The sequence below is a fragment of the Mytilus trossulus genome, chromosome 4 (genome assembly GCF_036588685.1).
Source record: "Mytilus trossulus isolate FHL-02 chromosome 4, PNRI_Mtr1.1.1.hap1, whole genome shotgun sequence".
In the NCBI taxonomy this organism is placed as follows: Eukaryota; Metazoa; Mollusca; class Bivalvia; order Mytilida; family Mytilidae; genus Mytilus; species Mytilus trossulus.
This window is the reverse complement of record NC_086376.1, coordinates 95,807,717-95,835,440: the sequence shown is the minus strand read 5'-3', so window position 1 is coordinate 95,835,440 and position 27,724 is coordinate 95,807,717. Positions and strand designations below refer to the sequence as shown.

General features: G+C 30.8%; 1 protein-coding gene across 3 annotated transcripts; it reads right to left on the bottom strand.

Moving 5' to 3' along the window:
- Positions 1 to 313: 313 nt before the first annotated feature.
- Positions 314 to 27,724, bottom strand: LOC134716413 (uncharacterized). Of its 3 annotated transcripts, XM_063579408.1 has the most exons (23): positions 27,601 to 27,724; positions 25,376 to 25,531; positions 24,931 to 25,075; positions 23,219 to 23,353; positions 22,459 to 22,540; positions 22,102 to 22,177; positions 21,515 to 21,582; positions 20,609 to 20,687; positions 19,864 to 19,985; positions 19,360 to 19,490; positions 18,424 to 18,470; positions 17,867 to 18,045; positions 16,978 to 17,093; positions 15,812 to 15,956; positions 14,850 to 14,930; positions 13,620 to 13,712; positions 12,077 to 12,184; positions 11,163 to 11,315; positions 9,943 to 10,068; positions 8,160 to 8,355; positions 7,316 to 7,420; positions 6,063 to 6,153; positions 314 to 457 (listed from the first exon to the last, which is right to left on the bottom strand). In XM_063579408.1, exons 1-23 carry the CDS (start codon positions 27,638 to 27,640, stop codon positions 400 to 402), a joined length of 2,532 nt encoding a protein of 843 aa, XP_063435478.1. In that variant the 5' UTR covers positions 27,641 to 27,724; the 3' UTR covers positions 314 to 399. The 3 variants fall into 3 exon arrangements, with proteins under 3 accessions (XP_063435478.1, XP_063435479.1, XP_063435480.1); XM_063579409.1 differs by lacking the exons at positions 25,376 to 25,531; positions 27,601 to 27,724 and adding an exon at positions 25,292 to 25,320; XM_063579410.1 differs by lacking the exons at positions 24,931 to 25,075; positions 25,376 to 25,531; positions 27,601 to 27,724 and adding an exon at positions 24,187 to 24,248.

The window sequence follows — 27,724 nt, the reverse complement described above, 5'->3', positions numbered from 1 at the left end:
TTGACTTATTGTAGATCTGGTCTTGCTGATCCTTTTTGCTATTAAGGTTTCTATATATCTGTATTAACAGATAACAAGAAAACTAAATGGTCAAAAAATGCCAAATAAAACATGTACCAAGAGTGCAAATGGTGAAATGTTAAAGTTCTTAAACATTCTTGTTTTTCATATTTTTTACTTTGAACATTCCTTATAAACATCCAGAAAAGTAGTTTTGACATGCCAAGTTTAAGATGTATATTTTTCATTTGCATTGCAACTTCTTTAAGACAAACAAAAAAGACAATAAGCAATTTTATTGATAAAACTTATATCTTTAATCATGTCAACTACAATTCATATATCACACAGTTCTATAACCTTAAGGTTACAATCATTAATTCTTGAATGAACTGTTAATTAATACCAGTCGCCCTCATCTTGGTTTTCATATCTCTCCTTCCTTATCATATTCCTCCTGGAAATAAATATATTACAATTATTTCCATGAGAATACAATTTGCAGTTTTAACGAATATTTTGACATTGGAATGAATTATTAGATACAGTTAAGTACAAATTAATTGCCTTAAAAAACCTTTTTTAATAACTATAACTGCAACTTAAAACTCATATTCCTTTAGACAAACTTTACCCTTTTGTCTCTGGGTTTAAGACAAAATGTATATTAATCATTTTATTAGTCTTGGGTTTTGACAAGATTTTTTAATATCAGGCAAACTTAGTGAACAAATTATTTCTATATGCTTTATAGTAGTTATAGAGTTTTTATTTTGAATGACAAATAACATGACCCTGAAATATCTTCTCGTATTTGTCTTTCATATAATACCACATCTGATCTCATATTAAAACTAATTAAAGGAAAGCAGTATTTTGACATGATTGGATGATTACAAACTCATGGAGAGAGAGTTTCTCATTGGCACTCATTCCACATCTTTCTATATCTATGAATTTGTTCAGCCTATTGTCCCCTGAAATCCAAATCATTTGTGTATTGTGTTTTACATGTTTGACTTATTTAATAAAAAGCAAGCATCTAAAAATTTAATCATCATTTTTAAATTAGCATATTATTTTTTTTTTAAAACCACACACACACAAACAGCCACTAACATGAACTGACCACACAAAACTTTAAACTTTGGTTATAATTTCATAAACAGATGTATAATACAATATAAAGATTCATAACATTTATTTTTATTTTTTTAAATTGGTCTCATATCAGCTTACAGTATTGGTTTTAGTACTGACAGCAACAATATCTGATTTGGGTATAGAACATTATCAATATCCTTACTTTTAAAAACCTTTATCAATATTTCAATAAATTAAAGTTGGATTGCCATTGACAGATGATTTTTTATTTAGACATTATCTTAAATTTCTTTATAACTGTATGAGTCAACTTCCATAATACTGCAAGGATTTTATAAATGTATAATTTTTTTAAATTTAGAAGTAAATGCCAATTTTAAGATATCAATAAAAATAGGTGTTTGGTATACTTCGTGAGATGTTACAACAACGCTTTCAGATATTGGGATGATTTTTGGCATGTGAGTTAACCAAGGTGAGGTACAGATCAAGTTTATGTTTTGTTACGCTTGGCTAATTTTTGCCGAAATTACGGGCTATGGACTTTGTTAAATTGTTGAAAATCACAGTTATACAGACTTTTTTTCTAAATGCTTTCAGATATTGGGCTGATTTTTGGTATGTTAGTTACTCATGATGCGTTACATATCAAGTTTAAGATTCGTTCCACACCGATTAATTTGCAGAAATTCCAGGCTTTGGACTTTGTTAAATTTTGTAAATCACAGTTATACGGACTTTTTTGCTATATGCCTCCAGATTTTAAGCTGATTTTTATATGTGAGACCACCATCAAGTTTGTGTCCACATATGTTATTGAAATTGCAGATTTTTCAACTTTTTTGAAACGGGGCCATTCGTGTCGCTTGACACATCTAGTTTAAATATGTGTTGCACCTTTTATATGTGTGTAGGCAATCAACCATTATTCTGAAAGTTCATCATAAATGTATTGTTAACTGAACATTCAATCAGGATTGATCTATCATTGCCATTTTGTAAGTGTGTGAAAAAAGGGGGATTGTATTCTTTTCTGACCTCTATAATGAAACCCTAAGTAAAATACAGTAATTTTAGAGAAGAAAAAACATAAAACAAATGTGTAAGTCATATACATAAGACTTAGCAGTGATGCTTAAAACAAAACAGTTGAAAGTCAAAATCAAATATGAGCTATTGAGAGTTTAAAACCAAACATTCTGCTAAGTTTTGAGAAATTACAACTTAAGTAATCTACTATACATGGGAGTACAAAAGTTGTAGTGTTTCTTACAATTTGGCATCATATTCACATAAAATGAACATATTTCATGTCAACACAGTAGTGCTGACTTCTGTGCTGGTGATACTCTGGGGGGACGAAACATCCATCAGCCATGACTTTGACCTAGTTACCAGATTTCTTTAAAGGGTATTATTTACATCTTTTTAATCATTAGATATATGAAGATGTGTAATGAGTGCCATTATACATGAGACAACTCTCCATCCAAGTAACACTTTAAAAAGTAAACCATTATAGGTCAAGGTACAGCCTCCAACACAGAGTTCTTTTATCTATCAAAAAAGTAAAATTAACTTCTAACAAGAAAATTGGGTAACCAGAGTGCAGTTTTTTTCGTTTAATACTCATAAAACAAATGGTTAGAATGACTTAGAACAGAAGAATATTTTAGCAATTGATTCAAAATGTTCATTTATATCATAAATTATACAAACCTATATATTATTAAGAAACTTCAACTTATTAAAATCCATACAAAGAAGAATAGTTTAACAAATAACGATTAAAACAATCATATAAACTTTAAAGTAGTACTATAAAATTAGAGAAATACATATAAATTCTTCTCTCATTACATCAAACTTTCAAGTAACAAGAGTGCACACACTGAAATGTCTCGCCTTCTTTATTGATAATATGTTGAAAGTACTAAGTATAAAGCATTATTACAACTGTCACATAAACTTAACATTAACCAAGATAGCTAAACAAAGACCAATGAACCATGAGAATGAGGTCAAGGTCAGATGAACCATGCCAGGCAGACATGTACAGATAACAATGCTTCCATACAACAAATATAGTTGACATATTATTTAAAGTTTAAGAAAAATAGACCAAAACACAAAAACTTAACACTGTGCAATGAACCGTGAAATTGAGGTCATGGTCAAATAAAACCTGCGGGACTGACATTTAGATCATAATATATTTCAGTATACCAAATATAGTTGACCTTTGGCATATAATATTAGATAAAAAGACCAAACCTTAAAAAATAACTTTGACCACTGAACCATGAAAATGAGGTCAAGGTCAGATGACATCTGCCCACTAGACATTTACACCTTACAATCATTCCATACAACAATTATAGTAGACCTATTGCATAAAGAATGAGAAAAACAGACCAAAACACAAAAACTTAACTATAACCACTGAACCATGAAAATGAGGTCAAGGTCAGGTGAAACCTGCCAGTTGGACATGTACACCTTACAGTCTATCCATACACCAAATATACTAGCCCTATTGCTTATAGTATCTGAGATATGGACTTGACCACCAAAACTTAACCTTGTTCACTGATCCATGAGGTCGAGGTCAAGTGAAAACTGTCTGACAGGCATGAGGACCTTGCAAGGTACGCACATATCAAATATAGTTATCCTATTACTTATAATAAGAGAGAATTCAACATTACAAAAATTCTGAACTTTTTTTTCAAGTGGTCACTGAACCATGAAAATGAGGTCAAGGACATTGGACATGTGACTGACGGAAACTTCGCAACATGAGGCATCTATATACAAAGAATAAAGCATCCAGGTCTTTCCTCCTCTTAAATATAAACCTTTAAGAAGTGAGCTAACACCGCCACCGCCGCCGGATCACTATCCCTATGTCGAGCTTTCTGCAACAAAAGTTGCAGGCTCGACAAAAATTATATATTTTAAAATCAATTGATGAATTTTTTTTTTAAATATTTTAAGAGTTTCCAAATCATATTTATTTAAGCCAATAACAGTTTTTGTTGTCATTAGATATCTTAAACTTATTTAAAATTTGTGTCTCTTGTTTAACAGATAGTCATCCCTTTGTGGCAGAAATCCTCATAATACAGATTAAGATAAGTAGAGAAATAGAACAAGGTCACATTTATTCTAGATTTTCGTCCATCCTGGAGGTGTTTTTTATCTACACATATTTGATATTGCATTTACATTTTCATTTTTTCTTGTTTCTAGCAATTACAGCCAACAAAACAAGTAAAACTCACTATTCAAAATCCAATTTTCCCGCCTTTTCTACATGTTTATAGAGAAGAAGGAGATTTATTGTAGCCTTAGTGTAGATTTATTTAGTTATTTCATTGGATACTGACTTTGTTCATATTTCCATTATTTTCATGGCTACCAGAAAACTAGAAACTTACAACTGTACTATGTCATGTATGTGTCTCAAAGTCTCTGAAAAGGCATTTTTGTCTAAAATTTCAAAAGCAAAAAACAGAATATAAAGTAAAATTCATAATGTACTGTTATAGGTTTGTCAAAAAATTTGGAAATATTTCTCCAAAATGATATAACATACAAATATTTGATTTTTTTTTGTAAGCAGATGAAGTTTGTTGATTTTGTAGTGGAAATATTACATTACAATGTGACAATATGATTTTAATTTGCAACTTGCTTTTTCAAATTGAATTGTCCTATTTTGGAATTAAAAAAGGGAGAATTCAGTGGCGAAATAAAAGGTTTTCTCTTAATCTTATCGTCTGACATACTTTAAATGTATTTGACCTATTTCAGAAGATCTGGTAATTAAACTACCAATTTTTCTATTCCTGAAAATAGTTTCTCACAAACCATGAAAATTCAGTTACCAATGAAAGAAATAAACCCTATATCAAGTAGCTATGTAATTCTAAAACATCAACAGCAAAATATTATCACATATAGCCAATAACATGTAAACATACAACGAAATTAAGTAGCTTTGTAATTCTAAAACATCAACAGCAAATTATTATATGTAGAAAAAAAAACTTTATTAAGAAGCTGAATTGTATTTCTAAAACATCAAATTATTACATATAGCCAAAAACATATTAACATGATAACATGCAACTTCATGTATGCCTTTGTTTCCTGTAGAACTTCATCCTAGAAAAAGAATTGAGCATTTATTCCAGAGATAAAAAAAACTCAGTTAATGTTTTTTATCCTAAATATAACGACTCAGTCATGATTTGATCTCAACTATTTCAGAAGTTAAATAAATTTATTATTTTTAACACCAGATATTTGTCTATTACTTTTAAATGAAAGTTAAAAGAGAAATCTATATCTCCAAATTAAAAGAAAATTTTATCAATTCTCAGACATGTATTTTAATGATAATTACATGTCAGCTAGTCTCCTTAAACAAATGGATAATCTTAAGAAAGCTAATTCAATATGAGTTTATAAGGATCAGAATAATCGATTAGTGATACATTATATATACAGGTGAAATAACAAGGTAATACAAATCAGAATATTAAATATAGAGAACATTATCTACAGAGAAAGGTCATCAAAATCAAAATTTTGGTGACACTGTATTCAATAGACATGTGAAGAAGTATTATAACTAAGCTGCATCAGATTGAAATCAACCTTAAGTAAGCACAGGTGATAAGTACATGCATTCCACTGTCTGATAGGGAAAGTCAATTACACTATCTGATGGGGAAAGTCAGTTCTGATATTTCAGGTCAATGCTGGTCTGAATTCTAAGATGCTCACAAAATATCAAAATGTAGAAATGGTTCATACAGTTGCATGCAAATTTCTACATCCGATATAGTGTACTACATGTATCTTTATCTATTAGTATAAGGTTTATTTTGATCTGATGCAACTCATAGGAAGAATTATTAAAATGAGAAAAATCAAATTAGTGTTTTTACCTTGACACATTGACAGCCAGGTTTTTCACAGATGTCATACTAATTAATGGCTCTCCTGGTGGAACAACATGAGATTCATGGACACCCTTCTCTAAAATATATTAAACCAGTAAATAAAAAAAAATCTTAAGTCATGTAATTAAAATCAGATAAAGTCCTCCTTTATTTAAATAATATACAACCTCTTGAATTACACATTTATGGAGATACTGCAAGTGTGTATTCCAGGTAAGGAATTGTGCTTCTTCAATTTGCTTTGGTCTTAGATCCTGGCTCACTGCTGGACAGTAGAACCAGACAGATTAATGTATTTATTGAGTGTGCAGAAGAAGGATGCATTGTCAGATAGCATCATTTCTTGACACATGGTGTGAATCATTTCTATAGCTACTAATCATTGCTGAAATAATTCCTACAGATTATGCTATGACAGGAAAAACTATGACACTAAAGTTATCCAATTGTTTATTATTTGTATTGCTAGTCATCTTATAATTTACAATTGGATTCAGCTATTTATTGTCCTTACATGTTTGTTATTTCATTAACTTCCCATACTTTTCATATAAAAAATCAGGAACATTGTTTTGTACCCAATAAATCTAGTATTTTAAATATCATTATTTCCAAAAATTAAGCGACTAAATTATTCTATATTTTCCTTACCTTTGATGCATTACAAATTCTCTTATTTCAAAAATCCTTAATTTCAAAAAATGCTGTTATCTTCAATTTTAATACCAAAATAACTTTACTTCATAATTGCCTTATTCTACTAAAAATCAATATTTGTTTCTATTTTCATTCTTCTGACATTTCAACAAAACAATTTGAAATTTGGAATTCCACAATATGAACAAAAAAGATTCTGTAGTAATATATGTTTGTAATATTGAAAATGATTTATACATAAATAAAATAGTAACCAAATTATACAGCAACAACCTTATTCAAAGAATTCAAATTTTGAATATGTCTTTCTTTGTCATCTGAGCTATAAATTCAAATCCGAATGTGTTTTTATATGGAACTAACTTTAGTAGTAAAGGAAGGTTCAACAGTTGTCATATTGTAAAGTTGTGGAAAATACAATAACAGCTAAGTTTTAAGAAATCACTGTCAGTTTATTATACCTGAACCAGCAGACAACAAACTAATGAATGTTTAGTATACCTGAACCAGCAGACAACAAACTAATGAAAGTTTATTATACCTGACCCAGCAGACAACAAACTAATGAAAGTTTATTATACCTGAACCAGCAGACTTCGGTCTTTGTCTCTCTTCCTCTACTTTCTTTCCTATTGTTGATTTGATCATATTTGCTGACTCAGCTAAATCAAGGTATGCAGTGATTTCTGAAGCAAATGTTAAGAAAAACAGTACCTTTAGTCTTATTCAGACTGATATGCAACAATTTTAATTAGGACAAAGACATGTTCGAACATCTTTTTTCTATTTATAAAAGTAAACCCTTTGTAAGACTCAAACCTGAAATAGTTAGTTAAGAACTGTATTGATACACACTTTTTATTCATTTTTTTAAGTTTTATCTTAGTAAAAAAAAAGATTTCAAATAAAAGATGTAATTAATTTTTATATTATGAGGGGAGATAACTCACATTATATGTTAATATAGAAAACACAAGATAATAAATACGCTAGCCTTTTTTGTAATGTTTCTGAAAGTATTTTACCAAATCTTGTTCCAATTTATATTAACCTTAAGCTTACAAAATAAAATTTCATTTACCCTAAAATAAAAAATATCTTTAATTGTTGGTTTTAGTCCCATATTATTATTTTGCAAATATCTATAATTGAAAGTATTTGCTCAGTACAATGCTGCTACCATATAATCCTAAGGAAAAGTCAGTCAGCTTTAGCTAGCTTTTATTTGGATGACATTTTCATGTCATATATCAAAAACTTCAACTATTTGGATCTCGTTTATAGTCGGTAGACAATTTTTCATGTCATAAGCTTTGGTAATCACTTACAAGTCATTAATATAGGAGTAACGTTATGGATTTCTGGAAGGCATATCAGTTAATTGTTCAGATAGTATGATAATTTCATAATGGAAGTAAAGGATACGAGCCAGTCTGGATATTGGTACCACATCCCGTAAGCCATCAAATCTGACAGCAGTTTCTGATTCCCAGTAAAGCTTTTTCCTCAACTTCTCATTAGACAGAGGAACAAACTGATCAATGGCGTCCATAAATTCCTTCTCTGTCAGCACCTGTTGTCCGGCATCATGAGTTTTAAATGGCAGTAACTTGTTCTCAAACTGAAAGAGAAATGGATTATTTTAGGTGGATAGGTATCAACATTTACCCTTAACTGCCTTGTGTAGTTTAAACTGGTTTATTGTCCTTCTCTCAAAGAAAACTCAGGTAAAAACAGTTTCTGTAAATGTTTAAAAATTTCTAATAAAACTGTGGTAATTTCAAATTTGTGTGTTATCATTTACTGTATTTTCATCGAAAAATCTATTTTCTATCATCACATAGAAACTGAAAATGCTTGTAAATGATTCTATATATTGTACTTTTCTATGGCTATTTGGCAATACTTTTTCTTTGACCATATTTTTAAAAAATAACGTAATAAAAAATTTGTAAGGGTTCCGCAGAACACAGTGTCTCGCCTACTGTTGCTGTAAATCGCAGGCTCAACAAAAATGAAGGTAAAACTCAATAAAAATATTCCTCTTGATCCAATCTTCTGATTGTAAGAAGCTTCTTTCCAAGTTTGGTTAAAATCCAGGATAGTGTATGAATCTAATAAATGTTTTAAAAACAACTGTAGACTGTACATGTATGTATGGTTAACTGGAAGAAAATCTAGGTCCATTTAAAAGTAAAATACCAAAAAAATGGATTTATTGTTTTACAAAATTTACTTCTGGATACTATTTTATGATCACAATTAAGCTTCTGTCCAAGTTTGGTACAAACCCAGGATAGTTTAAAAAAGTTATCAAAATTTTAAAAACTTTAACCACTGGGTGAATGCAATGTTTCCCTGCAGAAAATTTAAGTCCATTTAAAAGTGAAATATGGAAAAAATGTATATTTTTTTACAAAATTTACTTCTGGACACTATCTTATGATCATAAACAAGCTTCTGTCCAAGTTTGGTACAAACCCAGGATAGTTTAAGAAAGTTATTAAAATTCTAAAAACTTTAACCACAGAGTGAATGTAATTTTTTCCTGCAGAAAAAAAAGTCCATTTATAAGTAAAATTAAAAAAAAAGGAATTTAATTTTTACAAAATTTACTTTATAAATTCACCCCTGTCTTGCAGGTTCAATTTTGGAGAATAAAACTGTGGTCTTTACAAGCCTGCATTCAGTATTTATCATAATACTTTTAAAAAGTAGTAAATTCGGAATGGTTCATATTTGGCCCTGAATATTAAGTCGATTGTGTAAAGATAAAAAATGTTTCAAGTTGATAAGACATGCAAGAAAGTGAGAAAAAAAAACCTTTTTGCACAGATTTCCTAAAAAGCATTGAAATTTTCCACCAAAACAGGCCATAACTAGTGTTTTTTGTAAATTTGACAAAATCGCCTGGATTTTAACCAAAAAAAAAAAAAGTAAGGCCCTTAAATGGTCCCAACTTCTAGCTAAAATTCCAAATTAGGATTTATTGACCAATGTTAATGAATCATAGCTAACATAATGACTAGATAGAAAAGAAGACTTTTTGTATTCTACAAAAAATAATGAGCATGGGTAAGTTTTCATTAGTTTTTTAACAGGAGACATCAAGTACATGCATAAAAAAAATCACTTCACATGATCTTTGTTGTTAAATTTTGCATATATCCAGCATGAATATTTAGTTCAGCAATTCTGAGTAACTTACATCAAACACTCTTGGTTCTCTACATTTGAGAATCAAATGCATAATAAACTGACAGACAAGTTGTCCAGAAATCTTATTCTCACTGAATGATGTATAGGTCATCTGTAATGTCTCTAGATCTTCATCCTATAAATATACATGAAGTTTATATAAATTAAGTACAAGTGGACCAAACAGAAAAGTATTGGTGTTTATCATTTCATCCTTTGAACAATATTCAAAGAATGGGATAGGAAAGTTGTTTTTTGATTTTCACTTGGATTAAGATATACAAGTCTTACTAATACAAAAACTTAAATTACCAATTATTTTGCTTAGTATATAATATCAGAAATTTTGCGCCTGTCCCAAGTCAGGAGCCTCTGGTCTTTGTTAGTCTTGTATGATTTTAAATTTTAGTTTCTTGTGTATTATTCCGAGTTTAGTATGACGTTCATTATCACTGTACTATTATGCATATTTTATGGGGCCAGCTGAAGGACACCTACAGGTGCGGGAATTCTCGCTACATTGAAGACCCATTGGTTGCCTTCGGCTGTTGTCTGCTCTATGGTCGGGTGGTTGTCGCTTTGACATATTCACCATTTCCTTTCTCAATTTTAACACATATACTTATCCATAATTGAATACCAATGATAATTTTATGCAAAATGTTGAAATGTTACAATCACCATGCTGTTATTCATGCCAGACATGCATATCAAAGAATGGTATTTGAGACCTTAAGAGAAACTTCACTAGCTGTAGTCATGTTATTTTAAAAAGCGATACTCCCAGAGCTTTTTCTATGATATATTAATAAGATTATTTTCCTGTTAATATCACAAAGTCTAACAAAGCAACTGACATCCATACTTCTTTATCAATATCCCAAAACCAAACAAGTGAAACTACAAGCTACTGCTTACTGAAGATACCCCGCCCAATTATGGTGGTAAACAGGAAGTTAACTGTTGAGTGATGAATATGAAAACTTGGCCATCATGTGTAAAATGATACAAGTGTTTAGTAAACAGGGATAAATCTGAAAACGCATCACATGCTATTGCTGCCTTATATAAACCCTGTAATCAAATTTCAGAAATCCATGTATTGTAGTTCCTGAGATAAATGTGACGAAAATATTCATGGGATTGATGGATGGACAGACTGACAGACAGTCAGAGGTAAAACAGTGTACCACCACTTTTTTAAAGCGGGGATATAATACTAATACTTACATCCATACTCCTGTAGGCTATACCAGCGAATACTCTGAAGTCTTCAACTTCTTTCCATTCAACTTGATCAATAAAATCACACAGTAACATGGTGTATCTGAAACAGGCTCCATCTAAATTACCAGCTAAAATGTTCCCAAACACTTGTACAGTCTGAAAAATATACAAAACAGGTTCCATCTAAATTTCCAGTGAAAATGTTCCAAAAGCACTTGTACAGTCTGAAATTTACAAACAAGGCTTGTTTTAAATTAACAGCTTAAATGTTGCCTTAAACTTGTAGTCTAAATTTCCTCATATGGGATTAACTGGTCTACAAGTTGGTCTAAATTTCAATCAACGAGCTTTTCAACCTCTGAAGGTCAAATTTTTACTACTAGATGTCTTCTAGGCTCTTTGTAGTTGGACTGATCTCCACTAATATTACCTAAATCATATTTATGTATAAATGACTAAAACAATTTATTTATGGGTTCAGATTCAGAAATTTTGTGACAAATTCGAAAATTGATCGGAGTTTTGTGGTAATAAGTATTGTGTATAAGTTTAATAACATTTGATTGAGGCAAACTAAAGCTAGAAAACAGAAATGAAAAAATTCAGCAATTTTCCTTATATACCAATGCATATCTACACATCAGTACAAATGACAGCATCCAAATTCGAAGTTGATTTGTGTTTTGTGGTAATAAGCATTGTATATAAGTTACATATGAGGCAAACTAAAGTTAGAGAATGGAAACTTATGTTGGGACATACGTACTGACCACATATAGATGTACAAGGGAAACACTTAATGCCCCCTCGGGCCCAAAGTTTAGAAAACAAAAACTTATTTTTAGGCGTATGTAGCATCATTCCTACAGAGGGACAATGCTGCAAACACGGCATGAACAATTTACAGGAATTTATACCTTGTCATTTCCTGAGTGCTCAGCTACTGATGAAAGGAAATCATGTGTACACAGAAACATGATGTCTTCAATGATGTAACGTTCTTTCATAAACATGTATAAATAATCCTGTAAAAGAAAAAGTAAAATGTTTATAACAGTATAAATAAAACCATTCTTTACATAATCTAATCTGGATTTTTGTTTAAATACTGCCTGCTCTAAATAATCAAAGAACCTGTAAGCACTGAAGGGTAAAGATTGCTTTAATTCATTAGTGTAAAGTAAAATTTAACATTGCATGGTATAAAGCATTGATGGACAAAGGAAGATAACTCTAATTTTAAAGATTATTTTAACAATGACTTCTTTATATTGGATTCCAGCACACCTTATGTAATTTTCTTGACAAGTACATGTATAACATCATTTTGTAATTTCAATATCTGAGCATATATTTATGTTTAGGGGACAGCTGAAGTCGACCTCTAAGTGTGGGATTTTCTTACTTTGTAGAAGACCCATTGCTCACCTTGGGCTTTTTTCTGCTGTTTGGTCAGGTTGTTGTATCTTCGACACAATCCCTGTTTCTATTTTCAATTTTACAATGTATAATTTTGTTAAGGTTTATGTACCCTTCTGTAGCCATTTTTGTATGAATTTTTCAAACCTCAATTGTATCAAAACTGCTGATATAATAAATAATAGAGATAGGCCATTTAGAACATATTCCAAGGGGAAACTTGATGCAAAGCATACTTTTTTACTCTTTCATTGCATTTGATAGAAAAAGAGGACTTTGTGGCAAATAAATAAATGTTCCTCTGTCTATGGAAAAGTTAAGGAAAAAGCTTTACTGGGAATCAGAAACTGCTGTCAGATTTGATGGCTTACTCTTTCATTGCATTTGATAGAAAAAGAGGACTTTGTGGCAAATAAATCAAGATTTTTATAGAAAATCCACAGCCTTTAATACAGAGATTTTTGTTATAAAATTTGAAACATAAATTACTCACTTGATTTTCTATGATGTGCTAGTGTTTAATTTTTACAAAAAGTTCTAAGCAACCTGTAAATTCCAAAACACCTCGTGCTGAGTCACTAAAGTCGAGCGCACCATAAAAGGTGTACTTGATTTTGGCCATATTTATATTTGTTTTAACCAATAACTACATTTATAAACTTGTTTTAAGGAAATCAATGCTAGCACTGCATGCAAGAATCCTATATCTATCAGTCATCAAATTGCCAAATATGATAGTACAAGAATAAAGGCTGTTGATTTTCTATAAAAATCTTGATTTATTTGCCACGAAGTCCTCTTTTTCTATTAAATGCAATGGAACAGTAAAAAAAAATGCTTTGCATCAAGTTTCCCCTTGGAATATGTACAAAATGGCCTATCTCTATTATTCATTATATCTGTAGTTTTGATATGATTGAAGTTTGAAAAGTTCGTACAAAAATGGTCACAGAAGGGTACATAAACCTTAAGGTCTTTTCAATAATGTATGTGATCATTAAAACCTGTTGTAATTGTAAATTATCAAACATCTATAGTTACCAAAACAGAATTCCTGATTGTCTTTTCATCAATATTTTCATCAGTCCACATTAGATAAGACCAGAACTGTTCTATCTGTGACAAAGTCCTGTCCTAAAAACACAATGTATATATCAGTATCAAACCTACAGTAAAACCTTGTCTACCTCAGTCCACATTAGATAAGACCAGAACTGTTCTATCTGTGACAAAGTCCTGTCCTAAAAACACAATGTATATATCAGTATCAAACCTACAGTAAAACCTTGTCTACCTCAGTCCACATAAGATAAGACCAGAACTGTTCTATCTGTGACAAAGTCCTGTCCTAAAAACACAATGTATATATCATTATCAAACCTACAGTAAAACCTTGTCAATCTCATTCCACATATGTATAATTCACCATATGTATAAATATGACCAGAACTGTTCTATCTGTGACAAAGTCCTATCATAAAAACAAAGTACTGTCATCAGTATCAAACCTATTGGAAACCTCTTCAAACTCAGTATCTTAATATTCTTTTTTATTAAGTTGTTTTTTCTGGACTTGTTTTTTGTTCCTTTACTGATTGAGGTTAAATAAAGGGGGAGGGTATGAATCTAGTTAGTGGGTGTTTCTGTAATCACATGTGTTAATCCATTGATAATATGGAGCTGTTGTCACACTGTGTAGTCGATGTTGAATATATTCCACATTCAGAATAATTTACACCTTGCTGTACATTGTTTGCTATAATGATGAGGTATCTTTTAAAATGTTATTGCTTAAATATGAACCATGCCTCATTAAAAGATACCCTCATAGTCTTTTTAATCATGTTCAAATTCAAGCTCACGGTCAAATTGTCTGTTGTTCTATTTTCCCTATTTTTAAAAACATCCAATAGTGTTCTGACCAATTTTAGTATTATATCATGTATTTAGTTTAGATATCTGTAGTTTATATAGTGACAGAGCAAAGGTTCAATACACAGCATGAACTATGTAACTTATTATCTACCAAATGTGATTATATGTATCAAATCTTTCCATTACTATTACATTTGTTTACAGGATTAGATGATTTCTCTAGCAACTTCATAATCTAACCTGAATGTCTTTGGTGTTCAACTTATAGCATTATATAGTGTATATATACATACAACAGAATAATTCTACATGAAAAAGAATTCTATGTCTAAAAATAGTGTTTTTAAGAATTCTATTTGTGTTCTTCAAAAAATGTGAAGATAAAGTTATTGTTACCAAAGGCAATGGCCGTGGAATGTTTCTTTCTACATTTGTCCTGTCCTTGTAGTCATCAAACAGTCTGTGTAAAGAATGAGGCTACAAAGAAAAGAATATTTATCAAATGATTGTTTAATTTTTTTTCTAATTATGCTCCTAAAGTGCTCCTAAAGTGGGAGCAAAAATATGTTTTGTTATAAATTAGTCTGTTAGTTCTCTCAATTGAATTGTTCCAAATTTTTCATTTGGGCGACCATACAATATGGGTTTTTTCATTGTTGAAGGCTTTACAATTGCCTATAATTGATTACATCCACTTAACTTGAACTTTGGTGGATAGTTGTTTCATTGCATTCATAAGCACCTTTTTATTTTTATATATTTTTACTTTTAATAGATATAAAAAGATGTAGTATGAGTGCCAATGAGACGACTATCAGTTTATATTGACCATTATTCTCACTTATCCAAAAACACAGAAAAAAATTTACATCAAACTAAAAGTTGTCCGTCATTAGTAAATTATTTCTGATGTTTTACACTAAAACTCATCAATGTGTAACTGATTTATAGTTGACAACTAATCAGTTCTACCTTGATTCTATAAAGCACTAATAAAAAACAAGTTGTTTTTACCCAAACTGCTCAAATGGGAATCAGATAAAAGAAGATGTGGTATGAGTGTGAATGAGAAAACTCTCCGTCCAAGTCACAATTTGTAAAATTAAACCATTACAGGTCAAAGTATGGCCTTCAACACAGAGCCTTGGGCCCTTGGCACACATAGAAAAGCAAGCTATAAAGGCCCCAATAAATTACTAGTGTAAAACCATTCAAACCAAAAAACCAACAGTCTAATAAAAAAGAAAACTGAGATATACATGACTGTTCAGCAACACCTAAAAACGTCTTTTGACTTTGTATTTGTTCTCTTCTGCTCAAAATACTATTAGAAAAATCTGATGATAATTCTGACTCACCATATGTGCTTCACTACTCATGATACTAGGACTTCCTCTAGAGGTAGCAGAATCTGTGACTGGTCTCCTCTGGTACCCTGATGTATCTGCAGAACTAGGAGCCATATCAATGGTGTATTCTGGACTAACTGGTTTCATTATCTCTCTAAATGTCAAAATCAAATCATTTTATGCAAGATTATAGGTGTATATGTATATATTTATTTGCTTTTGGTTAATTGAAATACATTGAATTTTGTTTTTGAAATGTTCATAGTCTGATTTTTAGGGGCCTTGGTGACCTAGTCGTCAAAGTAGTTCAACTATTGTAATCACTAGCTGTTCAACACCGAGGTTGTGAGTTTGAACCCCCCTAATATGGGCGCTATCGTCTCTTATCTAATAAACTTAGATTGTCAGTTTTCCAACTCTGGGTACTCCAGCTTCCTATACCAATACAAACTGACAACCATGAAATATTGTAATAGTATTGATAGTGGCATTACACACTGGGACAATCTATCAATCAATCCATCTTCCCTTTTTAACAAATAAACTCATCATAGATACCAGGACTAAATTTAGTATATACGCCAGACGCGTTTTGTCTACAAAAGACTCTTCTGTGACGCTCGAAACCAAAAAAGTTAAAAAGGCCAAATAAAGTACGAAGTTTAAGAGCATTGAGAACCAAAAATCCTAAAAGTGTTGCCAAATACAGCTATGGTAATCTATGCCTGAGGTAGAAAAGCCTTAGTATTTCAAAAAATTCAAAAATTTGAAAACAGTAAATTTATAAATATAACCATATCAATGACAATTCATGTCAGCACAAAAAGTGCTGACTACTGGGCTTGTGATACCCTCGGGGAAATAAATCTCCACCAGCAGTGGCATCGACCCAGATCCTAACAAATTAGACTCTACATCTATTTTTAGTCTTTTCATTATCTCAGAAATTTTCACCATTGTATGAAGTTTGGTTTGATTCATGCTTATAAGCATTTTTGAAGACCTGTTGGTGACCTTCTGCTGTTGTTTTTTCTATGGTTGGGTTGTTGTCTCTTTGACACATTCCCCATTTCCATTCTCAAATTTATTTGATTGATTCTTGATAAGTTTTTGTAACAGTCTTTTCTTCGTCTTCAAAAGTAAGCATGAATATGATAATCAATAGGTTTACTTACTCAATAATATCCTTGTTGACCCTGACCTTGGGACGTGATATTTTTATATGAGTACAACTGTGAGGTAACTTGAAGACCTTCTCACTACCAGGTAACTTGTGTGGACAAATAACAGTCTAAAAATAGATACAAAAAAGATACAAATACAAAATGTAGTACTCAATTTGAATTGTCAACCTGGAAATTTAAATTTTCATGTCTATTTTAAAAACTTTTGTAATAATTTAATTTTGGATGTAACACGTCTTCTGATTGGCTGACGTTATTTTGTTATCAGTCCATAGACATAATTTAGTCATGTGACCGTGAGGTCATCAACGTTTTTTCATGGTTTAAAATGGAATTTAGAATTAAATTATAATGACTGTAATATTTTTTCTGTCTATTCGAAATAACATCAAAAATGTGGTGCACACTGTTAAATAACCCGCTACGCACGTTATTCAGTGTACACCACATTTTTTTATGATATTTCTTCATAGACAGAAAAAATATTACAGTCATTCCTTAAATAATAAATTAACATTGTGGATTCAATATTGCTCAATTCTTGTGTACAGTTGAAAAACAAATTTAAAAGTTCAACAAAGTACACATTTTTGGTAGAATTGTATGCAAACTTTTGTAAAACCACACAATCAAATATCCCCCAAAATGGTTTTTCCTTCATCCATGAAAAACTGGTACCAAAGAAATAAATACATCCTCAATAAGTGATATATATTAGCAGCAGTTCCATTTTTGGCAGGGAAACCTTAAATTAACAATTACCAATAGATATTATTATTGCTGTTCCTATCAACCAAAAACTGATTGTTATGCTTTAGCCAAGATTGCCCAACCTGTGTTTGTTTACCAACACACAAACAAAGAAGTTTATGCCTTATACCTTCTCTCCACAGCTAGGACAAAAGTCTGCCTCTTTAAATGTATCAAATGATTTCCCATTGTTACTGGAAGTATAGACCATAGCAGCGTATTTACTGAAGACTTGTTCCTGAGGAATAAATGGATCTGGTTCAGAATTCTTTTCATCTTCATCTCCTAATCCAGCGGAAAGAATGGAATCTACAAATAAAACATAACAGTCTAGTTACTGATAATTTTTTCAATTTTTTTTTATTTTTTTACTTTTAGGTTTTAATTTCTGACATATGCATAATGCATTTGTAATAACTTATTGTACATTTATAATATGAGAGTGGCTTTCTGTCTGTTAAATAGAAAACAACAAGATTTTTTTTTATCAAGAAAGCTATTAGGAATGTCTTATAGATCAATTCCAGTTAAACAGAGAATACACAATTTATTTTTTATTTTCCAAACCTAAGTTTCCTATATTTTTCTTGTTATTTTGATACATAAACTAAGTTTTCTTTGTTTTTCCTCCGAAGTTCCATATCTTATCAAAATTTCCAACTTTTATCTTTTTTCCTCTATACTTACCTCCCTTTGTGAGTCCCTCAGGTTCTAATATTTTCAATTCTTTTCTCCTGAAAATATTCATAAAGATAAAAAAAAAGATAATTATTTTGAATTATATATTTTTAAAAGACAATGAAATGTTGCAGTATATCAACAAATCTTATTAAATTTTTATATGAGCACATATGTATTGAATGTTGAATCAGGGTTAATGGGGCTACACAAGGGATATGGGGCTCCTTTTCCCTGACCATACCCTATATCATCTTTGTCTTCTCATGAGATATAAATAACACACAAGGAATATGAGCCTTTATCCTCAGTGGAGATTTTGAATAACACCAGTTTGACATAAATTATAGATTATCTCCCTTTTAGCATATTGGATTGTATTAATATTCACTTCCTCAGCTTTTTTTTTAACAAAACATGATTTTTTTAGTATTCTTGCAGAAGTGTGATAGTGATGTAGTGAAGCTTTTAATTGAGAAATATAGAATTTGATGGGGAAATATTTTAAAGCATAAACAAAAACCTAATAGAGTGCATTCACAATAAGAAATAAAATAGACATTTTATGATGACAGGGTTAATGATGAGTTTAGAGTACAATGACTTGTGAAATAAAAAGTGCAAACACTTGGCACCAATATGATGGAATTTTATGGGACTGTCATACAAGTGAAATGTTCAGCTAGCTATAAAACCATGTTTAATACACCATTTTCTACATGTGGAAATGTCTGTACCAAGTCAGGAATATGACAGTTGTTTTCCATTTGTTGATGTGTTTGAGCTTTTGAGTTTCCTATATATGAGGGACTTTCTGTTTTTACTTTCCCTTGGGGTCCTGTAATTTTGTTTTTGTTTTGTTTATCAAAATAATTATGTTTTTTGTTGTTAAAGCAACCATCCTGTCAAAACAGTTATTTCAAAATTTGATAATGAGAGACTTACCCATGTGACGGTTTACTAAGTTCTAGTTTCTGTAGTTGATCTTGTAGTGTAAGACTGTGATGTTTCAACAGTTGTAGCTCATTAGTTATATCACCAACTGTGTTTTTAAATCTCTCCTGAACAGCTTCAAGCTACAATCACATAGAAATAAATCACTCTTAAAGCTAACAAGCGGGTCTTTAAGGAAAATTAAGCAAGACACATCACTGGAAAATTTTCAAAGGCTACAGAGACCAAATGTTTATTTTTGGCAAATTATAAAAGTGACAGATTTTTAAGTCTCTTTGTCAAATTTTACAAAATTGCATGGATCAATATCTTATCCTTTTGTTTCCTTTTTTTGTATAATGTAACAATTTCTCAGATAAAATCATATCAAATTACAAGGACCAAAGCATGTGTTGCAAATAAAAAAAATACAGTAATGTCAGGAGCTTCTGGACAGCCATAACACACAGCTCCATTGAAAACCATGTGGTATGTATAATTTTAAAAGTTATATACCTCCTGGTCAGCTTGTTCTATATCCATCTCTTGTATTTCTAATTCTGCTTCAGTTACATCTTCTTTGCCGGTTTCTATCTTTTGTAATTCATCCTTGTGTTCTTCTAGAAATTTGTCAAATTCTGAAATGAAAGTATACAGGTATTCTAAGAGAACTTTTCCATCAAAAGCAGAACCAATTCATTATTGTAAGAAGTTATAATGACATATTTAAAAACATTAAATTCAATTTATATTAAGAAAAAGTATTACTTTTCACCAGAGCTATATGGTATATGGTATGAGAGGGACCAGTATTACTGATCTGTTTACCCTTCCAGATCACCTGAGATCACCATCAGTTTTTTATAGGGTTAATGTTGCTTAGTCTTTAATTTCTTTGTTGTGTTTTGTGTACTATTTTTTGTCTGTTTGCCGTTTTCTCTTTTAGCCATGGCGTTGTCTGTTTGTCGTTTTCTCTTTTAGCCATGGCGTTGTCTGTTTAGTTTTATAAGTGTGAATGTCCCTCTGGTATCTTTCACCCCTCTCTTTTATAATAAAAGAAACAGAAATATAATTTAATATAATTTATAAACTTATTATGATTAACTAATAGTCCATCAATAGGATAGTTTTAGGTGAATCCCAACAATGCCACCCTTTGTCTTGGCAATAAAGTTAGTTGTCATCTAATAAATATTAGAATCTAACAAACAATAGGTCATTCAAGGTTCTATAAGTTCCTGAGGTATAACTGGTATTTTACCTTCGACAGCTGTATTTAGCACGGTTTGTAATTGTTCCTCAAGTTTCTGTGCTGATTCAATATTGTTGATCAGATTTGCCTAAAATTAAGTTATTTGGCTTAATCAGAGAAATAAAGTTAACAAGTCGCAAACCATTACAGATACAATGTAAGTTTGAATCGCTAAAAGTACATTAAGTTTGTCCATTAACCATCTTAATCTATAGTTAAGGTGCAGACTCCTCCTGTTAGTTTAAACATATTTTATTTGCTGAATTAAAGCAAAATGGATTAGACACAAGTAAATCATACTTATGAAGTCTCCTCCTGTTCATCTCCTATCAAGACAAACTTGGCTCTTATAAAAAGTAGGATTGTTTTCTATTATGTATAAGAGTTGTCTCATATTATCAAAAGCTAGAAGACACTAAAAACTATAAGTTTATATACATGTATATATACAGCACAATTAATTTAAATTAATTTAAATGAACTTGATCACAGTGGATTCATAAGTTTATTTCATGTTTTGCTTTAAAATTTCAATGCACTTAAAATGTGTGTATCAACTCTCAGCCTCAAAATATCTGTAACCCCCCTTCCCCTCAGAATATTTCTGACTACATTGACAAAGTACCATTTATAATTAAATACTGCTGAAAGAGGAACAAGGACTGAGATTGGACTTAATGCAGTCACACTTTAACACTAGTTATTTTGGGGCCTTATAAAGCTTGCTGTTCAGTGTGAGCTGTGTTGAAGACCTATAATGCTTTACTTTTACAAATATTGACTTGGAGAGAGAGTTGTCTCATTGGCAATCATATACCACATCTTCTTATACCTATAGACCTATTTTGAGGGGAGAATTGGAACCTTACCCTTGATACCTATAGACATATTCTGAGGGGAGAATTAGAAGCTTACCCTTTTTGTGGAAATAACTGGTTGCTTTCTCTTTTTTGTGAACTCATTTTCTGCTGTATCTAGAAAGGCTGTAAAATAATGAAAAATGATTGTTGTAAATTATAACCATGAAACTGACATGCAAACCACTGGTCCAAGCTTGCGCATTCAAAAAAAGTTAACATTTAAAAATAATGGGGGACAAGAGATTTGAAAATAAGAGCTAGCAGATATTTCTATATATACAAGAAATCATTTCAAAATATCATATTCTTCACACATATATAAAATTTCATTCAAATCTGAGCACTTTGAATGTTCAAAAATGTTGGTGACCATGATGAAAATGTAAATTAAAGAGTAATAAAATGTTGAAATATTGCAAACACTTAATCAACCCATGGCATATAATAGCTAACCTGAGCCATATTTAGCACAACTATTTTTTAATCTTTAGTTTTAAATACTGTTCTAATTGGCCTCTCACCAGTTTTGATTTGAGGAATCCTGATGAGTCTTGGGAATACAAAAAAAGCATTGTAAGCCTGGTATTTTTTTTTACTATTTCCCTGAAACTGTTACCCTAAAAATAGTTTTTGTAGGTTTACCTAAATATAAGTCATCGTAGCCTTTCTTGTATCTGGACAAAGTTTCTATTTCTTGGTTGCCTTCATCAATGGAATCCTAAAATAAATCAAAACCTTGTTTGAACCTTGAAATATTATGATGAAGTAAATGAACAAAATAAATACATGTACGTTGTATATTCATTAATAAAAAAGAACAATTTTTTTATCAAGAACGATTTTGCCAGTTTTTTGTGGAGCTTCATCATAAAAGTACTCAAAAATTTTAATTTTTTTTTTTGTATCGGAAAAGAAGTCAGTTATAAACAAAATTGAAAATTGATACATTAAAAAGACAGAAAGTTATTCTGAAACAACGCCATCTTGTGAGAAGTTAACCTGTAAGTCATGTATATCTCCCTGTAGTCTGTGCTCCATGTCCGCAGCTCTGTCTTTCTCATCTCGAAGTTCCTCTTCAAGCCTACATAAAACGATGCATGATTTGTTAGCCAATCAAGCACAAATTTAAAAAAGTTAATACTTATCATAAAAGTAATATTGATTTTAATAATATTTTTACGCAACCATTAATATGATCCAACATGCAAAACTCTGAAAAAAGTTAAGTTAAATTTCAAAGCTGTGAAATGAAAAAATGAAATCCATCTGATATAATTTTAAATAGTTTTTGTAACGTCATATAAGGAAACTTAGAGAAACCAAGGAAATTTAGCATGATAATTAAATGTTTACCAATGGAGATTTGAGATCAAAAGAAAGACATATTGATTGAATATTAATTACTTACAGGTCAGGAAAAGGATAAATTGGCTAAGAAATAGAGAATTGTTAGAAAATCTGAACCCTGCAGTGCTTTACATGTACACAAATCTTTAACATTTAGCACAACTTTTTGCTTTTTATGTTGTTGCCTATAGGTTGAGCATCAAACATCTTAAACATGGTATACATACTTCTGAATTTCAAACATCTTAAACATAGTATACATACTTCTGAATTTCAAACATCTTAAACATAGTATACATACTTCTGAATTTCAAACATCTTAAACATAGTATACATACTTCTGAATTTCAAACATCTTAAACATAGTATACATACTTCTGAATTTCAAACATCTTAAACATAGTATACATACTTCTGAATTTCAGCCTTTTGATTAGCTACAAGCTTTTCCAATCCAAGAGATTTTTCTTCTAAATTGTCCATATTTTCTTCAAATTCTTCAATTTTCTGTTGACTTTCTTCAAACTGTTTGTGTTTTTCAAACAATCTTTACAAAACGAAAGTAATAATAGAAATAAATGCAGTTCTTATGTAATATAACAAGTATTTATATATAGGAATGCAAAGTGTTGAATTAACAATGGCTTTGGTCTGATTAAACACATCTTTTTTTAGATTAGCTTTAACTTGAGAAGTTTAAATTGTTTCAAAACTTATGAATTTTTCATCAATAAAGTCAAAATGAAAATGATCGATAAATATGTCCAGTACAGAACCAGACTACAATTGATAAAGGGAAGCACTTTGTGTTAAAAGTGTTTCATAACAAAATCAAAACAGGAATTAGCAAATGGACTGATGACCAAATAGTTTAAGAGAAGTTCAAATATATCACTGATATTTTTCAATTATTTATCCATGGCATATTTGTCAAAAGATATAATCGTATCATTAATTTTAATGATTGAAGGCTGTACATAACATGATTGTTTGTGTTTAATGCCACTTTCAGTACAGTTGACAGCTTTTTCTTAGAGAAGTATTAGCTACCTAAATAGAACCACCGACTCAACCTTGGAGTGGCAACCCTTGCCAGTTAAGTTCCGAGTCCTGAATAGAACTACCAAGCAACCTTTGAACAACAACCCTAATCAGTTAAGTTCAGAGTCAATGCATCTTGCAAAGAGATTTACTCAAATACACAATCTCAGCCTTTACAAGCTAGTGATCACAGGGTGCAGGGGCTCATAACTTCTGAGACAAGGCCCAGCGAACCTCTATTTCCTCTGCCTTTGGGCACTGTTTTATGGGATATTTACAACACAAGACATCCAGGGCCCAGGTGTATTGAACAGTTCTGTTCCTCAATAAACAACCCACCTTCTTTTCACTGTATCTAACTGTTCATTTAACATATCTATCTTCCACAATAAACAACCCACCTTCTTTTCACTGTATCTAACTGTTCATTTAACATATCTATCTTCCACAATAAACAACCCACCTTCTTTTCACTGTATCTAACTGTTCATTTAACATATCTATCTTCCACAATAAACAACCCACCTTCTTTTCACTGTATCTAACTGTTCATTTAACATATCTATCTTCCACAATAAACAACCCACCTTCTTTTCACTGTATCTAACTGTTCATTTAACATATCTATCTTCCACAATAAACAACCCACCTTCTTTTCACTGTATCTAACTGTTCATTTAACATATCTATCTTCCACAATAAACAACCCACCTTCTTTTCACTGTATCTAACTGTTCATTTAACATATCTATCTTCCACAATAAACAACCCACCTTCTTTTCACTGTATCTAACTGTTCATTTAACATATCTATCTTCCAAAATAAACAACCCACCTTCTTTTCACTGTATCTAACTGTTCATTTAACATATCTATCTTCCACAATAAACAACCCACCTTCTTTTCACTGTATCTAACTGTTCATTTAACATATCTATCTTACTCAATAAACAACCCACCTTCTTTTCACTGTATCTAACTGTTCATTTAACATATCTATCTTCCAAAATAAACAACCCACCTTCTTTTCACTGTATCTAACTGTTCATTTAACATATCTATCTTCCACAATAAACAACCCACCTCCTTTTCACTGTATCTAACTGTTCATTTAACATATCTATCTTATCAGCTTCCTTTGTTGATGTCCTCTGAACCAAAGTAAAATATGGCTGGTTCACAACTACACCATCTGGCCCTGTTGTTAACTCTGAACTATAAACTGAAGCTGCAAAAAATAAACAATCAAATCAAATCTACCACATCTTTGCTTTCTAATTAATTTTTTATAAAAAGCAAATATGGTTTTCCCATGACTTGTGAAGACTGAACAATTAACCTTAGTGAATAAAACTATGTGAACTGAGTTCCTATTGGAAGTTGTCTTTAACTGGACATATCTGTTAGGGTTAGATAAATTTCTCCTTAATCTAATCATAGTTACCATGTAAATCATCCTTAATACGACCCATCAGTCTGATAAAGGGTTAGGGTTGGATAGATTTATCCCTAATCTATTAATAATTACCATGTAAATCCTCCTTAATACGACCCATCAGTCGGGCATACACTCCAAGTTTGGGTACAATGTCATCTAACACTTTGAATGCCATCAGGATTCTCTCAGAACTTTGATATCCATCTTTTCCTTGATTCTCCAAACACATCAATTCATATGAATTCACTGTACAAAATTAAGGAAATATTGAGATTAATTGCAAAATAATACACATGTATAACTTAGCTCTTAGTGAAATAACTTTAAGACAAAACTAAAATATATTTGTTTGAGGAAATTTGATATTTAGCATTCAAGTTCGGGACAAAAAAAACTTAAAAACCTCAGCAGTAAGTTTTGCCTTTAAAAACATTTAATAAAAACTTAACAAAAATTAACCAAGTTTAATCAAGGATTGATATACTATATCATATGCAGTGGCAGATCCAAGGGGTTGGAACCCCCTTTTTTAACAATCAATGATTTTGAATGTCTTTTTTTACCCCCTCACCCCCTTAAAAATGGCTGGATCCACCCTTGATATATTTTATTGTTTTATTCATCTGTAAGCAATACTAAAGAATAAAGTGATTTCTTAGAATTTTAGTTGAGACTAGGATTTGGAATTTACAATGGTGCAAACGTAGACATTTTCAGGAATATCTTTTATTTTGAAATAAAATTACAGAAAATTTCATAGTTTTTCATACAAAATTTAACTGGCACGTCTATGTCTACATAAAAAAAATCTTAGTACACTTAAATATGTGGTGTCTTTAAATAATATTGGTCAAGTAAGAGCAACTAAAAATTCATATCTTTGCAATTTTGTGAAAAATTACTGTTTATTTTATTTATACACAAAAAATCATTGGAAAGCAGTTACTTTCCACCAATTTCTCCTATTATGGACAAGCTATGACTGTGCATTGTAACATGCAGAATTATGGTGGATTCTTGTCACATGAATTGCTCTTAAATTTAAACTATATCATAACAAATAGAGTAAAATCTGCTTTGAGTACAGTGCAACTGGAAAAGTTTTAAGGCCCAGCATACATCTACTAGATATATATATATTATACAATACACCTTATCGCTGTTTGTCCACCATTACTGAATATCACACAGGTTTGTGTAAAATTTTGACATCATAAAACAAAATATCTGACACAACAATGGAAAAGTGATTGTTGTATGAAAGCAGTTTTAGCAGCAGGAATAAGGTTTACCATCAATTGTCTAATGACTATCAAAATATCAAGTTGGTTTAATTTAAGATATAAATTATTTAATTAGCAAAACAGTGAAACTTTTATTTTTACACCTTAGCAATCACACTGGTTCAAACTAGATTTTCGTTAGTATAAACTATTGCATTAAATTTTCTCCCTTTATTATTTCGCTCTTCTTATTGGATATAAACTTTTGCTTTGTTGTTAATTGTTTATTTATACTATTGCAAAATGTTTTCTTTACATTTTTGAATTTAATATTACGTTGAAATTAGATATTACGTAAAAATAACTTGGATTTTTTTTATGGTCTTTTTGGAGTTAAAGTGACTTTTGATTTTGATAGTAATGAACTTTTCTGCCGTTAAAGTATGTCTCCGTAATTAAGTTGTATCTGTATGTGTACGCACAATTAAAATCTGGAACAGCCTTCCCCTGAGTATTGTGATGAGCGACTCTATAGAGTCGTTCAAAGTAGCCGTCTCAAACTACACCATACAGCCCATAAATTCATCATGTGTAAATAGTTTTATCTTAATATTTTAAAAATAATAAATTAAAAATATGAACTACCACTATGTAAAAAAATTTTTGTTTTGTTTATTATCACAATTTTTTATTATATATTTCACTGTATATATGTCTTCACAAGTAATGTGCAGTACAAGTGACATAAACTTCAACGTGTTGAAGACGGTCATTACATAGTAGAAGTAGAAGTAGGTACATGTACCAATTATGGCTTTTACTCATCAAGACCTATTGACAGTGTTGGAGAGCAGCCTTGAAGCTCTCAGCTGTATATAGTGCAAACAATACTGTCTTCTAATTGGTTCCAAATTAGCAATGTAGTATGCTCTTGACAAAGAAAGAGTTCTTAAATGGATCGATGTTGTACGGAATAGTGTCTACAGTTGTAAACTCGGCGATGTTTGTCCATTTGATATTATCGAGCTCAATGTAAGATATTGTGTTTCTGGGTATCATTAAAACTATTTTATTTAAATCATTGTCTTATACCGTGAGAATAACCCCCTTTCATCTTGTTTTGTTGCTCCATTTTTCTGAGATAAAAACAGAAAATCAGAAAGCGTCTTTCGTTACCAAGCACTTGCTCGTCTGCGTCTCATCGGTGTTTAAATCT

What these genes read in the sequence shown, in the direction of transcription:
- LOC134716413 (XM_063579408.1), bottom strand. Translation starts at nt 27,640, where the DNA reads ATGGAGCAACAAAACAAGATGAAAGGGGGTTATTCTCACG. An exon ending in TATTAAGGAGGATTTACATG is followed by an intron (nt 25,076 to 25,375) that starts GTAATTATTAAT and finishes TATTTTTTGCAG; the next exon opens with CTTCAGTTTATAGTTCAGAG. An exon ending in CTACGATGACTTATATTTAG is followed by an intron (nt 21,583 to 22,101) that starts GTAAACCTACAA and finishes ATTATTTTACAG; the next exon opens with CCTTTCTAGATACAGCAGAA.